This window comes from Anopheles stephensi, chromosome 2 (assembly GCF_013141755.1).
Source record: "Anopheles stephensi strain Indian chromosome 2, UCI_ANSTEP_V1.0, whole genome shotgun sequence".
Taxonomy (NCBI): domain Eukaryota; kingdom Metazoa; phylum Arthropoda; class Insecta; order Diptera; family Culicidae; genus Anopheles; species Anopheles stephensi.
Genome location: NC_050202.1, coordinates 58,943,946 through 58,959,903, shown reverse-complemented (window position 1 = coordinate 58,959,903; position 15,958 = coordinate 58,943,946). Strand labels below are relative to the sequence as shown.

The window sequence follows — 15,958 nt, the reverse complement described above, 5'->3', positions numbered from 1 at the left end:
GCTTGCCGTGGTGTAGTTGGCTTACTTTTCAAATAATTTTGCACACACTTCTATTTGCAGAAGACTTCCACCATTCCGATGGCTGCTCTCGTCACCGTTTTGCTGTGCCAGCGAGGAGGACCGCTCGGAACGGGGCCGCTGCGGTACGACCTCGAACGGAAATCGCAACCTGCGCAACCAGCACAGCAGCAGCTCGATGCGAACGTTGACCACCTCGCTGACCGTGTCGACTCGCCGGTCGACCGCTACAACCATTTCAACGCGCGGCACGAACGGTGCTGCTGCTGCTGCGGGTGGAGCGACTGGCCGCCTGCTCGTGTAGCGAGGGGTGGTGGGGAGTGGGCTGGCAAGTGGGCCACCGCCCGGTGCCACGCAGGTCTATCTCGATACCGAGGGCAAAATATTCCTCGTGCACAAGACCGCTCTCCACCAACGCCTTGCTTAGACAGAGACAACTTAACTGATGCGGGTTCGGTGTCGGTTTGGTTTTTTTTTGCGGAAGGATCTCAACCCATCTGCCACCGTCTGCCATCCATCCGTGTTGGGCAGATCCGTGTGGCTGGGTGCCAGTCAGTGTTTTATCTAGTCAGGATGTGCGATATAGCGATAACACAAAACCTTTCACCCCAACTTTTCCCAAAGAGCAAGCAACAGCAAACAACGAAGAACACGCGCCAGCGAGCCCAGTTTTATGGAGGTGGGCTTTGTAATAATGTTTTCGGGGTGGAATTTTAAACCGTCTACCGGGAGCAAAACCCCATGGAGGGTGTCATGTTCGAAAAAGGAGACTAATACGCCGTGAAGCAGCTCGTAAACCAGGCATTGTGTTATGCAAATTGCATACCTGTAGGCGTCCCGCTAGCTAAAGTAAGGTGGAAACAGTCTGCAAAATGTGTAGTGCAAAGTGCATGATAAAATTTGCTTGGTTTTTCGGCAGCTTGTTAGCAGGACGTGTGTCACCAGGGTTTTGCAGCTCTGGGGAACAAAATTCCACCCCGTAAAACCATCTTCTTGGGAGATCAGAACAACAGATGAGAGGATAAAATGTAATTTGTACCGTGCAGCCCTGTCGTTTGGGGGTTAAACCCTTGAGTGCAAGCGCAGTTCACGGTAGCCATTTTGTCGTGACACGATGATAAATCGATCAATGTGCTTTGATTAGCTTTAGGTATTTGTTAAGCAAAAAGAAAAGGAAAATCTTTTAACATAAGGTTGATAGAGAAAAAGGTAAAGGTGCGATGTGATGTGTACGTGAGGTATGTGAATCGTTTTCGAAAGGCTTTAGAACTCAAATGGAATCGAAATAATTTTAACAACACACACGCACAGCCCTAAATGTTTTGATTTCCTTTTTAAGAGGATGAAAATGGGTATTTAGAAATAGTTTCTGTTCGTTACCGTGCCACATTGAAAGTAAGCTATTCTGGTAATTTTTTTATTTGTTTCGTTTTGGTAGGCCTGTAAGGGTTTAGCGGAGGAAATATGTACAGCGAACAGAATGGTTCAAAAACGAACGTGCCACAGGTCGATCTTCGAGTCTAGAACTTGTAAGGAGAGCTTTATGTGTCTCATCCTTCCTGAACACTGTAGGTATGTCCTTCAAAAAAGCAAAACGAACGAATATCATCTGAGCATTTATATGTAGAATCCCTTTTACCTACGCCCGGTAGCGAAATTCGATAAGTAAATGTTTTTGATTAATTTTGCAATCAAACGATAAGTTTTGTTTCGATTGCGCCACATCACGCAAAAAGTGTACCAGTTCCACCGCGATTTAATTCCATTTGTGCAATGTGTAGAAATGTTTCCCCACGCCTGAAAGTATGCAATTTAACGATTCATAAATACTTTTAATGCTCTCCAGGAGACACTTTATTACTCCCCTTTACTTTGTGCGCCCGAAAGCTCTCACCGGCTGTAGAATTGAAAACCGTTACATTGCATACCTTTAGGCGCCCACAATCTGGACGTAACTCTCTCTACTCTTCTGCTCCATTACGACTGATGATGCTTTAATATCCTAATTTTTGTACAAACGTAAACAAAACCCGCGATCGTTGTAGAATTGTAAAAACGGAAAACATTCTTGTATACCTGTTGATGATAAATATATACAAACAATAAATGAAATATATATACATAATACAAAACAACCAAACCACAAGAGGAAACCCAACTTTGATAATGAGAAAACAGATTTGCCTTTATTTGGTTCCTTAGTACAGTAACAATAAGACATCGAGCACCTCTTCGGACCATCTCGGTACAGCTATGTGTGTGAAATGTCCACCGTACACTGCTGCGAGCTATCGAATACATCAGCGTCCTGCGTCTTCTAACGTTCTCTAACTTTATCCCATTCATATATTTATACCATCCACGCGGCAAGACATCATCATTCTTCGAAGGGGGGATTTGGATTCGCTTCGCATTATCTTAATGCAGGGAAAAATAAAACCAAAAGGAAGAAGAGCTCCTCCTCCGAAAAGCGTGAACCTCCCTTTTTGTCATTCCTTGTCGTCTGAATATGTGGACCCCGGTTTACGAGAAATTCGAACCCATTCATTTCTTTCTCGACTTTCCCTAGTGGATGCGTCGGCTTTCGGTATCATTTCCGGCCCGGCGCCTGAGTTCGATGAACTCCTTCACTTGATTGATGTTCGCGATTGGGTTCGGAATTCGGCAAACGTCAGCACAGTTATCTCTGCCTATATCGGTACATTCAATTTGCCTCAAATTTCCGTAAAACACTCGCTTCTCGGGGCTGGTCTGTTCAAAAATTCAATCCAGCCGAGAAATCCTTGAACGCACCCCTTCCAATTCGACATTTCTTTCGAACCGCCTTGCAACGTTTTTATTGTAAATATATGTATAGCTGTTTGCAAAATGGTTGTGTGTGTGTGTGTTTTTGGTTTAGACCGACCGATCCATTCCCTACACTTATATTTGCTTTAAACTCCAAAAAATGGTTTAGTGCGTTGTGTTGGGGTAGGCAGGGCTTTAGGTTAGTTTGATTCCGATTCAGCTCTGTTTGCTTATCCGATCTCAGACAACATCGATGAGGACTTTACGGCTGTGGTTGGTTGGGATGACACTTGAAAGCTATTTACATGCAACTCGATCCACCAACATCATTCCCCTGTGACGGCTTCACCCGCAAGGGCAGAAACCCATCCAAAACCGTAGGCCGTACGTCCCCCAAAAAGGCGCTCGCACACCCTGCTGGGGTGATACATTTTTCTCCATTTTCTTTTCATTGCACCGCTGTTTTCTTCTCGGTAGTATTACACGTCTTTAGTTTATTTTGGGCAAGATTTCCCTAGCCGGGCGTCTTGTCTACTCTTCCTCTCTCTCTCTCTAATCACCGGATACACCGGAATTGGGGTCTGACAGATCGGAGAGGATAACATTTACATAACATTCACTCACCCACGATAACAAACACGCACACACACAGACACACGCATCCATACAACCACAAAAAGGACACACTTACGGACGATAATAGGCGTACATAAATCTACGTTCTTGGGGCACCGCCTTATACCACAAAGGTCCTAACCACATTCGGAGACGGATTGGGCCGGGTTTTGATTCCCGGGGGCTCTCTCTCTTACTTTACTTGAGCGACGGGTGGCAAACGAATCCCACACCATATTCAGTGAGCTTGTCTAATCGTTTTCATTTGTGTGAGATACGGGCCTGTATTAATGGAACCGCTTAGTAGGCATTACCGTTGACCGGTGTTGAGTATGTGGAAAGCAAACACGCACCCAGGACGTTATAATATGATGCAAAAGGCATTTTTTGTTGGTTTTTATAAATTAAATTCACCGCCGAATGCATTTTGCATCATAAAACGCCTTAAATTATGCAATGCGAGTGACTGAATTATTTTTTTTCACCTCCCAATGCATTATGCAACGTAAAACGCCTAAAGTTATGCAATACGGGCGACAAAAATAATATTTTGACGTCAGATTCTTCTCTTCTATCGGAAAAACGTGTCAAGCTTGGGATTATTCTGTTCGCTGTCTATTTTTATCCCTGTTTTTCTACAGTTCATGCTAGAATCTTTCAATTTCCTGCATATCCTGTTTGTTTTTCTACAGATAAATTATGAAACATTGTTCTGAGATTTCGTTTTGCCTCTATTGAGAACCAAAAATGGGAACCCCTATTTTCAGCAACGGACAGCCATTGCCTTTTACGACGTTTTGTGGTGTATTAAACACATTACAACAGCAAAGCAAGTGTAATCATTTCTTGAATGGATGATGTGCTTTTGTTTCAGTTTTGCCACCGTCAGACGCTTCTAAGGAATCTCCTTCCTTTCCATTCTATACGCTTAATGTACTTATTTTGTGTCTATTTAAGTCTCTTTTTGTACATCCTCCTCCCATGCATCACAGGATGCGTTCCGGTGCCAGTCGGTTTCAATCAGCAAAGCTTTCCAACAAAGTACACGCCGTCCGTCTACACCTCCGACATAGCCAGTTCCGTCTTTGGGCGTTCTACGATGACAACCCGGGCCGGCCGCAAGCAGGACCGACGCGACACGGTCAGCGATGTGGTGAGCGTTCGCATCGAATCGCTACTGTTGTGGTTGTGGAAGCGGCCGTGTGCCGCCCCGTTCACGGTTGTCCCATTGCCGAGCGGCAGTGTGCCGGAATCGTGCGGTTTGCAGCACCACTTGGTCGACCACAGCCAGCGGAATGGTGGCAGTCTCCTGCGAAGAAACGAACGATAAGAGTTCATGAGAAATGGGTGAATGAAAAAAAAAACGGTGGGAAACATTAAAGTCGGTCCCATAATGCTCTTCAAGCCGGTACTGGTATCGGGTGTGGGACTTTCTTTTTGAATCCGGTGCCACACAGAAACAGATGACGAGTGAGTGGATCTTGTACGGATCTTGCAGCGAACGATTGCTCCATTTCTTTACGACCGTAAATCAATAACACCCTTTTTGCCGAAGTACGAAATTATGATGGTCGTAAAGTAAGCACCTGCCAGACGTTATAATCCAATCAACGGGATCGCTTTGGCCTCGTTCCCCGAACCGGAGGCAATGGATCAGGCTATTTTTTGCGGTGTCTGAGTATTTCATTGATGGGTTGTTCGCATCTGGAGCTAGAGCTTGGGTGTGCTAAATTAAAAACACATTGCCACTCTTTAAATAGAGAGGAGGATTAGAGCTCGTAGCTAAGTCATTTTGAATCTCATTTGATTGGGAAAGAGGTCTTAAAGAAAACGTAAAATTTAAACGTTTTAATAATGTAATTTTATAATAATTGCTGACTCTTAGGTTTCGAATAAAGTATCATGTTGAGTGCCCAGCAAATACTCACTTGATCATACGGCACACCTGGGTCGAGAAGAGACAGTATATGAGTGGATTGGCCGCCGAGTTGAGCGGCGCTAGACTTTGGATGAAGGTGGCAATCGCCACATTGGTTTGCGTTGGCGGTATCTGTCCAAACACCTGCAACAGATCGAAGATGATGTACGGTGACCAGCAGAGCACAAACACGATCACTATGACAATCGTCATCTTGACCGTCTTCACCTTTGCTCTGGGGATGATGCCTCGTGAGCTGGCCCGCCGTGTTGCTAGGTCCGCCATTCCATTGTGCGTACGATCTGCAATAGTATAAGCTTAGTCAAATCACTCTGAATTATTGTAGTTTAAATGAGTACCAAACGACTTACCAATCGGCCCGAGGATGGTACCCTTTGCCCAGATCGTCCGTACGATGATGGCGTAACAGGCAGAAATGATGAGCGCCGGTATGACGAACAGTGAACCCGATACCCAGCACATGTACAGCTGCCATCGCCACGCCTCAACCAGATCAATCCAGCACTGCATTTTACCTGGAAAAAACATATGCAACATTGGTGGTTTATCATAACTCGTACCGCAAAAAGTTCTCCCACCCACTCGCTACTTACCCTGTATTAGTCGCTCCTCGTAGAAGTACGTTATCGGGAGGGAGAACAGGATGCTGAAGCTCCAGGCCGCGGCCACCAGCTTCCGTGCACGGCTCCCTGAAGCGAAAGTAAAAGAGGCGAGAAACCCTACAATTTTTACCACCGAATGAGGGAAATGGAAACCGCAACGAAGCCTTTACTTACAGCATCCGGAAAAGTTCATCGGGTGTGTGATGGCATCGTAACGGTCAATGCTGAGCGCCACCAGCACGTACGTGGACGCGTACGTTACGCAAACCTGCACGAAGCGGATCGCTTTACAGGCGGCATTCCCGGCACGCCACACCACCGTGATGCGCCAGATGATGTCGGTCAGTACGCTTAGCAACCCGACGCAGAGATCTGTGTTGATGGGAGGAAGAAAAATTAAATGTTATAGTGTTGAGTAGGCGCTGAGTGCTGCATATCTTTAGGCGCTACTATGTAATCGTTTAGCTATAGTAGTTTATTGCATATTTTAAGGCGCTGAATATGCTTTAGTAATTTAAGGTAAATCGATAGCTCTTATATTGAATTTAAGAAGAATTTACAAAGTATCTAGGTTCTTTTAATCGACCGCGATCAATAAAATATTTCTGATAAAAAAACTGAAAACGCAACTAGGCCATTCTACCTTAATAATTGAAAAATAAAAGAATTGCAAACTACTAGGCGCCAATAAAAATTCTGTGTGATTTTTTACACTCGATAGCTTTAATTTTGAAATGATTTGATAGTCTAAAAAATAGTTTTAAGTTATTTTTTGCAAGGATTTCCAAGGGCAATTAAAATTCGTTTAACAATAATTTGCATACATTTGGGAGTAATCTACTAACTATCTAATGAATTAGATATACGTTGGTGATTTTTGTTTGCTTTTAAAAATGAAGTGCTTTTTTTTTGGTAATCAGTGACATATCTAAGGTTGCCGCCTGGTGCAATGGGACTCGTATTAGAGATCTTGTATTCAGTGTCTCGCGATGGGTCCTGAACATTAGTGGAATCGTTTTAGGTGCCTCTTATTAAGGACATCGTAGAGAGGGAGCCTCGTAATAGGAGCTTCGACATAGGAACCTCGTTTTAGGGGACTTTTATTAGGAACCTCATGTTAGGGGTCTCGTATTAAGACCTCATATTATTGGCCTCATACTAAGGGTTACGTATTAGGCACCTTTTGTTAGAGGCCTCGTCGAAAGAAGCCTATGCCAAGGAGGGTATTTGGAACCTATACTAAAGTAGAAAGGAAAGTCTGAAAGTCAATTGACCCCTGAAAGTCACCGACCGACAAAATGGTGTGGTAGTGGCCCCGGAGACTTGTAAAAATGTTCTCATGAAATTTTCGCTAGGCGTTTACTTAGACTTAGATGACTTCCTCCTGGTCAGCAGATTCGTTCTGGTAAGAGCCCTCAAACATTTGGTCCTAGGCCTCAAAGGACAAGACGTTAGATCCTTCAACAGGCTTTATTAAGAATGCGAATTGGTAAAACATAAATAAACATAAAAATCATAACATAAAACAGTATTATTCATTGAAAATGAGTCAAAATAAATCAAAGTTCCAAAACACCATTTCCAGAGAACTGCCTATAAAAGGATAAGTATATATCGTTGCCATTTGAACAATTTACACAAGAAAATTGCTTCATCAAGGCAGAAAAATATGAGCAAACATTTAATTTCCCACAACACGCGTAAGTAAGTTTTTTCCCCCGAACTATTACTTCACTCCAGTTCACTCAACTTCGATGCTCAAACTAAACGTTTCCCCCCTTCCTGATCTTACGCTGACCCCACTATCGTCATCATGGTTCGTGGTTTTGGTACTCAATTTACTGCTTCCGGAAGTTTGGTCCAGGGCAGTAAATTCCGCCTCGTTACTTACCGCCGTACACAAATCGCGATAAATAGTAATGGCTCAGCGAGCTTCGCATAAATCTGTGCGCAATTTATGATCGCTCCCCATAGCACCGAACGACCCCGACCAGGTCGTACGTCATTCTTGGTGAGGTCATACCAGGAAGCTTTCTTCGATTATCACTTCGGGGGGTTTTTTTTTACGATGCCCAAGTAATCGGAAGCGTGTAATTGAATAAAAGTTTTCCTTCGAACAGTGGTTCGGACGCATAAAGTTTGGATTTTTCAGTTGAGAGCGAGAATTGACGATAAAAATAAATTAAAACTAGAACTGGGTGGGATGAATTCATCGGTGGTGAGCGATCCGATAGAAGAAGGAAGACTTTAATTTTATAGTTCCTTTCCTTGAATGAACCCCTTTCATTCTTCAGAATTGGATTGGGGAATTCAGAATTTAATTCTTTTTTCACTTGAAGTCGCTTGAAAATAATTCAAACAACCTCTCAGACATCAAAGCCTTCCACTTTTTATTGAGTGTCCTTCGATCGGAAAATATTATCCAGCCGCACAATCATATTACCTGTCATTAAACTGATTAAACTCGACCTAAATACAGCACGGTCAGACAAGGACAAACAGAAGAAGGATCCTTCAGATAAGTGCATTTTAAGAAACATTATCGCACTCTAATAGGCATCATTAAATAGATATTGCTCCTTAGAAGAAGAAAAAAATAGTCAAAAGGACATATTGTCCCTCCCATTCGTCGTTTGCTTCCAATTGTACTCCTTCGTTTTTTCCCCATTAGCGCACGATTATCTTTAATTACCTACTGTTTGCATAAAATATGGAACACCATTTGCGCTCGTTAGCGGTGGGGCAAGAACACCAGTACACACGGTCACGGAAGGCGAGAGCACGTGGAAACTCAATTTCGGTTCAACAGATCAGGAAAATCGATTCCAGTGATGATCCCGGCTAGCACGAGAGTGCTTCGCCAGTGGACATTAAAGCGAAGGACAACATCTTTACCCTGATCGGGTTTTTTGTTGTTGTTTTGTTTATCCTATGTTCCAGTGAGTTCCTGTGCACAGCGGACCATTTTTGCATCCTCCAGGAAAGCTTGGAGAAGTCCTTGGTCCAATTCAAAAACCAAGGGTCGGGCTGGTCGCCTGTTTGCTTTGAACACGCTTCGATCGAACGCAAGGCGAACATCGTTTCCGTGTATCGTTGTTATCTGGTTTCGCAGCGTGGCCTGGCGCACTCCCGCAACCGTGCAGCATAAGGACATTAAGCGGAGCGAGCGCAAACAAACAACCAGCGCGGACTTTCGCCTTTGAACGGTCGGTTCGGTCGAAACAAGGGCACATAATTTATATTCATCGTCGTCGTCGTCGTCTCCGTCGTGTGGGTACGGTGTTTACGGGATTGATGATTGTCCTGTTGTGCTTCGGGGAGGGCGAGAAAATGCGTCCTCAACCTCCTTCCAACACGGCCATTTTTGTGTTTTTTCGGAGGATGGAACTGGTCCGCCTCCGGTTTGTGCGGTGCCACAAGACACGTAACGTGAGAGATGATTCAACTTGTAGAATGACAAAAGTTTGACCTCGTTTTCCACGCGTACGCGCGCTGCCGGAAGTGGTGAGTGGGCGAGTGGGTGCATCAAATCACCCACATCAAATCGCATAAAGGGAGTCGTTTAAAGTAGATATGCTTCAATGGGTCGACGAGCTGTGTTTTTTTTTGTTGGTTCGGGTTCGGGTTGGCTGGTATCATATTTTCCTTCCCGGTTCCCGTCTTGGTAATGATTTTCCTCCCCTTGTCCTTCCCCCTCTTCAATGCAAGTCCGTCGAGCATTTTGTCATCGGGGGGCCACTTTTATGGGAAAAACTTTCGGCAAAATCCAAATTTTGCCGGGTGGAACGAACGTTGGGAACGCTGCAGTAAAATCGTTCACCGTGAAGCCGTTGCGCGTCGCACTTGGTGCACTTGAACAGTTGGTTGTCCTTTTTACGATTTAAAGCTTTCGTTAGCTTTTTTCGCTAGTTTTTGCGTTTTATCGATCACAATCGAACGCTGCTTACCCTAGGATAGGGATTTTTTTTTGCCAAACAAGCGAATGATAAGAGGAAAAAAGGGCAATTGTAAATGGATTACGGGCGTTTGCGTGATCCGAACTAGCTGTAAGCTTTAAGACTTAGGTCTTCCAAAAAACTTGTAAGCCCTTATTACGATGTAATCGAGGAATTTAGGGATGATAACAAGTTGGCTCGTTCCTATTATTGTTTCAATTCTCATAAAATTTTTACCAAAAACCGGACCGAATTTTCCGAATAGATAGGGAGAGCAATTCCCTTCATTCGAAAGCAATCAGCAGAGAGACAGCAGCGTTAAACCATTGCGAACGAAAGGATTCAATTAAGAAATTCATTTCCCAGTTTCGAGTGTCACGTGTCGAGTACCGGCGTTATGGAGTGAACGAACAAAAAGCTCGAAATGCGAATCGAATCTTTGAAGCTGTTGTTAAATTAATTTCTCCCTCTGCTACATTATTACATCCCGCCCGGGATGGAAGTTCTATGTGCTGCGTTTTATATTGTTCGCTATAAAGCGCTATTGTGTGTGTTTTTTGTTTGCTCCCCCCCCGTTTCTGTGCTTTCACTTTATAAAGTATTGCCTTTTGTAAAACAAAAACAAAAAAACGCTCATATTGAACACTGCATTAATTTTCCACTTACCGGCGATGGCGAGCTGCTTGATGAAGAAATTCATTCGCGATTTGCGCGTACGGTTAAGCATCAGCGTTACCAGCACGGCCGAATTGCCCAGCACGATCACGGTAAATAGCACCCACAGAAACGCGAACTGTTCAGTCTGTGAAATTTGAAGAGGGAAAACAAATGAGAGCGAAAAAAATTTAAATTATTAAAAGCTGAAATGAAACATTATTGACGCCTGAAAGTATGCAAAACGGTATGAAATTTAAATTTGCTTTAAGTGCGATCGATCGTTGATCGTGTAGATTTTTATGCAAGCGTTCACTTTATGCATTTTAATGTGTGTAATATTACCTCTTTTTAGCTTGTTTATTCGATAAAGAATGTTAATTGAAGGCAGAAAAACAGATATATTACCCTTTTCATTTGAACCTCATTAGAAACAAACACGTGTATCGGTTTGAAATTGCTGCCCCTGAAGGTTCACAAACAACACACGTAATGAAGGGGCTTTAAGAAGATGAAAAGATTGATTAGCTTAAGCTTTCCAAGAAACCTCAAAGAAACATGTAATCGTTTCTGTTACTCTTAGCATTGAGAATTGTTTATTTATTATCCTTTTATCCGCCATTAATTATTGCTCGTGTTTTGAACGTCGCTTTGGTAGCAAATTTCACGTGTCCTCTAACAGTTACCATTAGCAGCAGTCCGTAGGAAGGATTAGCATTTGTTTGCTCGAGGTCACACGACTCGGCGGAATGTTTGATGAATTCTACCTCGAATGGGTGTAAGGCTGTGAAGAAGAATGTTTAATCTAGCGCATATGAACTTTGCTCTGCCTTTATTTAAGCGTATTTTCTTTGCCAGCACTTGACTTCCTAACCTCGAAGGAGTTTTTAAAATAACAAAGTAAAAATGATTATAAATATTGTTTCTTTGCCACACACACACACGCTTTGAACGCCGGGCGAGCATTCTTTACATCCGGCTAAGTAAGGATGAAACTTAACCTTTTTGTCCTGAAACTCTTCTCCCGGCGTGTTGCTCGAAGAGGGAAGACAGCGTAGGTCTGGCATGCCTGCGAAACAATTTCCTTTTTCGGGTAGGAAAAGTTTAATCAGTGTAATTGAAAGTGATGCAATTAAAGTTCCGGCCTGCGAAAGCCACCACACCACACCACACCACTCGCCCCAAAGTTTTGTGAAAAACCGCGGTGGGTAGCTTTAAGAACTTTGTGCAAGTGGTTAATCGCGTAGGACGCAGGACCGTTTGCTGTTGCCGGACCGACGACCGTCAGTGGAAAATTGTCTTCCCTCGAAGCAAATACTTTTAGCGCTCTTAACCACCACCGAGGCTAATTAGTGCGTCTGGTGCGCTAGTTTCGCTGGTACGATAATAATAAATTGATTCTACTTTCCCAACCCCTGCACCCCCGGGCCCTATCAGCCGACGCATTTTTATGTCTGGAAGCGCGTATCTGTTTGTAGATGGTCTGGGTTCTGGCACACAACCAGATGGGGGAGCACTGAAGTTGTTCATTGAAGGATGTGCATGTTGCGAAACTGGGACAACTGGGTTGAATGAACTGGGTGTGTGTGTGTGTGTGTGTGCGTGAGGAGAGAAAGGAAGCATCACTCTTGCTTCTTTACGTATCGTTTGATTACTTAACGATAATTCATTTTGTGGTTAAGAAAAGGGTCAACATGGTGATAGATGCAAGCAAAACTTTAATTTTAACTTTTAGCTAAAATATATAAAAGAGACTTAAAACAATGGGTTGTAAAAAAAAGTAAAGCCACGTAGAAGAAATCACATAAATAAGTTCTCAAAACTTTAAGGAGAATATTACAATGATTAAAGATTATTGCTTTCGTGAAATATAATAGTTCCTGGGGTTTCACGATAGATGGCGCCAAGTTGTACAACATGACTGAAGTGCAGTATAATAAGCCTGGAGATTTTTTAAGCTGTTTCATAGTTTTTTTTGCGGTTTTACAACTTGTTTCATTTCTTCTTAAGATTTTTTTGCCAGATTTTCATATATTATTTTTTTCAAATTATATCCTTAATTATCATATCATCTAAACACCTCTTCCTTCTTAGAAAAAGGGCAGTTTTTCTGCCGTAAAAAAGAAAATTGTTCCTAAATATTCGTTCAAAGTTATTTTACAAGTTTAAATATTCTACCTTATTTCTACCTAACTAAATATTAATGTTTAGTAGGTTGAAAAATATGAAGAAATGGCTAACGGCTCTGAAATTATATTGTTGTCCAATTACTAGAACATAGTTTATATCCTTGATCGCACTTAAAAAAAGTGAAGTAAGAAAAAGTAAAGTAAAGTAAAGTAAAGTAAAGTAAAAAGTAAAAAGAAGAAAAAGGCTTTTTTACATGTATTATGAAGCATTTGATTTTTTTTTTGGAAAATGGAAAAAAAACGGTGAGACGAAAATACATGGGAAACTGTCAAAAAAGCTTCAGGACTGAATCAAAAAATATTTATTTATTCTCGATCCAATGTTTTCTTTCTTCTAGCTGAACAAAACTTAAACCCTAAATTATTCAGGACTAAACTAAATTAAGCTCTGAGAGTATGATGGGAGACTTTCTAAAGGAAGCTAAAGAGTAGATCTTAATTTGGAGCGAACGGATGGCAACATATCTGGGAAAAGAGTAAAAATAACTCCGGGATACCCTGTTTTATTTTAAAAAGTATTTTTAACCCCCCTATGGTAGAAAATTGAATTAATAGAATCAATTTAACAGATTCCAAAAAAACGAGATTCCAAAAACCCTCTCTGTGCTTCAACAGCAGTTCATTCGATAAAACGATAAAACTAAAGTTTGCTCCAGTTGGTGTGCAACTTTCAACAAAACGCATTTCCTTTCACGAAATTATTTTCATGAATAAATTGCGAAACTAACATGATGTTCGTAGAATTTGCTTTTTCCAACGTACCTCACATGCAAAGTTTGCTTTATATGCAGCATCTTTTACGAGCGTAACAAGGGTCTTCTAGGAAATTACACCCGAAAATTACACCAGAAAAAGAATTGCCATGGCAAAAGTTGCAGTCTAAAACAGGCTTCTATTTAAAATTAAACAGTTAATAACTGGAACCAAATTTAAAAAGGAAGGAATAAAATTACTTTTCTGAGAAAAGTTTACATAAACTACTAATTGGGTTTTTTGACGCCAAAATCATCAGACAGAAAATAGTAAAATTTATTTTATTTTTCCAAATAAAAACCTCTAATTTAGCAATAACTTTAGTGTCTATTAAAACATTTACACTTACTAATAATTCAGAACATAATACCAAAAAGAAGCATTACCGCCCCCGGGTGGACTCGAACCACCAACCTTTCGGTTAACAGCCGAACGCGCTAACCGATTGCGCCACGAAGGCGATGCTACCCTCAAACGCGCAACGCTATTTGGTGCCACTTCATAACGCACACGCAATCAGTACATTCACAGTCATGACCTGTGTAGATGACAGCGCGAAGTGAGCGTGAGATATCGCGCGACCCACGCGGTCCACGTCACACATCAGTAGCAACAGAGCTCGAACAACAGCTTTTGCTATGCCATTTAAAAAAAAAAAAAACCGGTAGCTAAATTCAATCTAAATGTGATGAATGTTTTTAGCAAGCTTCACCGTGTCAAGTGCATGTTTGCTAAACAGATGGCTGATATGTTTTGATAATAGTCCTGCTGCTTGATGTTAATAGCATTAATTCACTCCCCATCATGGTGCCGCACACACACACACACACGGTTGCCTTAATCTGGCGTCACGGCCCATCCCAGTGGCGGACAAATTCCGCTCCACGTGGCGGCCCGCGATTAAACAATGTATGGCTGTCAAATTAATGCGCCCGCTTGAACTCGCGCCCCAATCACACCGAGTGGTTGATTATACAAGCTTTTTTTGTTTCACTCGTTTCTCCCCGCTTCCAATCCACTCAGGTTCGCGGATGCAATAATTATGCGGTTGCCAAATTATGTACTTTATCATTTCGCTCACCAGTGGGACCCCGAGAGCGGTCCTCCCCCCAGTTCACGTGATTGATGTACCGATATTTGTGCAGGGTGACTCTTTTGGGTGAACATAATGGCTTCTGACTGGACAATTATAAACGGCCTCACTCACTGCCCATGTCAATGTCAGCGGCCCACACGTTTGTTGCAATTATTAAAATGTCAAAAGATGATTAAATGTGAGGTGAGCGTTAAGTAGGAATGGGGCGAAACACGTAACACGTAACGTACGTGTATTTTTACGCCCGCGAACTAACCAGCTCCGATGTAAGAGGCTCCTCGTGGTATATTTTTAGCTACCGGTATGTGCCAACGGGTCGCTGAATATAGATCGAACAAATCTGTGTACTTATTGCACGCCTCGCACCAAGATTATGTCTGATGCCTTTCAACAGACACCTCCGCCGAGCAGCAGTAGCATGAATGCCGCGCAGATGTACATTCTTTCACCGTGCTTGACGAACCGTGGCACAATCGGGAGCAAAAGGTATTTTCAATTCCAGCACAACTTTACATCATGAATAAAAGTGCGTCTTGGAGTTCACCTCACCCGATCTCTGCCTCGGTCTCTCCGGGAGCAGACAGCAAGCAGGACGCAAGTTGTAGCAAACTGTACGACGTTCTTAAATGGCATCCGGGAGTTACCATCGGCAGCGCACGCTCCCTTGGGGGATAGGTGAAAGCGACTCCAACGGTGACTTTAACTGCGGCAACGTTGTCTTTAACTCGGTGTAACGGTGCGCACAAAATTCCTCGGGAATTAGAGAAATTATTTTACAGCAAACCCGGGGACGCCGTGGACAGGCATCGTTGCAGAAATTATTCACAATTAATTAAATTGCAATAGCCCACGGGCTGCGAGACGTTGTGCGTCTACGGTGCAGGGTAATTAGATGGTCAACATTTCAAACGTAAGCCCCCGTAAGCGAGCGGACAACACTTACTGACGTGGGTTCAGCATTGCAGAACAAAATCACCCCGTTTCCTCTAACGATACAACCAACCGTCAAACGGGCCGGCAAAAGTCTGTCTACCACAACTCACATCTTCCCCATCTTGGGATCGCCATTATTCTGCGAAGAAATAACTGGACTCTCGACTGTCTCGCCGGCCGCGGCCCGGTGTCTTCTATATACGTCTTAATTTTAAGAACCATCACACTCGGGTGCTCGGCTTCCGTTTTTGGAAGGCACGCAGCACGCAGGGTGCTACCAACACGCAGCACCCGGAAAATCTCGCACTGTTTGCTGCAAGCTTGTACACCACGGGGACCTTGGTTGGCAAAAGCCGTCCGCAAATGGGGGGACCCCACGGACTGTACTGCAAAACACCACACTGGGAGGGAGTTTATTTATCGTCCGGCTGCAACTG

General features: G+C 43.1%; 2 protein-coding genes and 1 non-coding gene across 11 annotated transcripts in view; 1 reads left to right on the top strand and 2 right to left on the bottom strand.

Moving 5' to 3' along the window:
• Positions 1 to 2,158, top strand: part of LOC118506413 (cardioacceleratory peptide receptor-like) — a 53,574-nt gene extending 51,416 nt beyond the window's left edge. For all 9 annotated transcript variants that reach the window (XM_036043499.1, XM_036043497.1, XM_036043492.1 and 6 more), the window contains one exon: positions 61 to 2,158. In XM_036043499.1, coding sequence (XP_035899392.1) covers positions 61 to 322 — 262 coding nt within the window. In that variant the 3' untranslated portion in view covers positions 323 to 2,158. The remainder of the gene's footprint in view (positions 1 to 60) is intronic.
• A 763-nt stretch (positions 2,159 to 2,921) lies between these two features.
• LOC118506412 (cardioacceleratory peptide receptor-like) overlaps positions 2,922 to 15,958 on the bottom strand; it is a 61,874-nt gene continuing 48,837 nt past the window's right edge. The window contains exons 4-9 of the mRNA XM_036043491.1: positions 10,563 to 10,698; positions 6,136 to 6,333; positions 5,953 to 6,048; positions 5,710 to 5,874; positions 5,349 to 5,640; positions 2,922 to 4,729 (exon numbers count right to left, since the gene is read on the bottom strand). Of these exons, the coding sequence (XP_035899384.1) occupies positions 4,477 to 4,729; positions 5,349 to 5,640; positions 5,710 to 5,874; positions 5,953 to 6,048; positions 6,136 to 6,333; positions 10,563 to 10,698 (1,140 nt within the window). The 3' untranslated portion in view covers positions 2,922 to 4,476. The remainder of the gene's footprint in view (positions 4,730 to 5,348; positions 5,641 to 5,709; positions 5,875 to 5,952; positions 6,049 to 6,135; positions 6,334 to 10,562; positions 10,699 to 15,958) is intronic.
• Trnan-guu lies at positions 13,879 to 13,952 on the bottom strand. The gene has a single exon. It is a non-coding gene; the product is annotated as a tRNA-Asn (tRNA).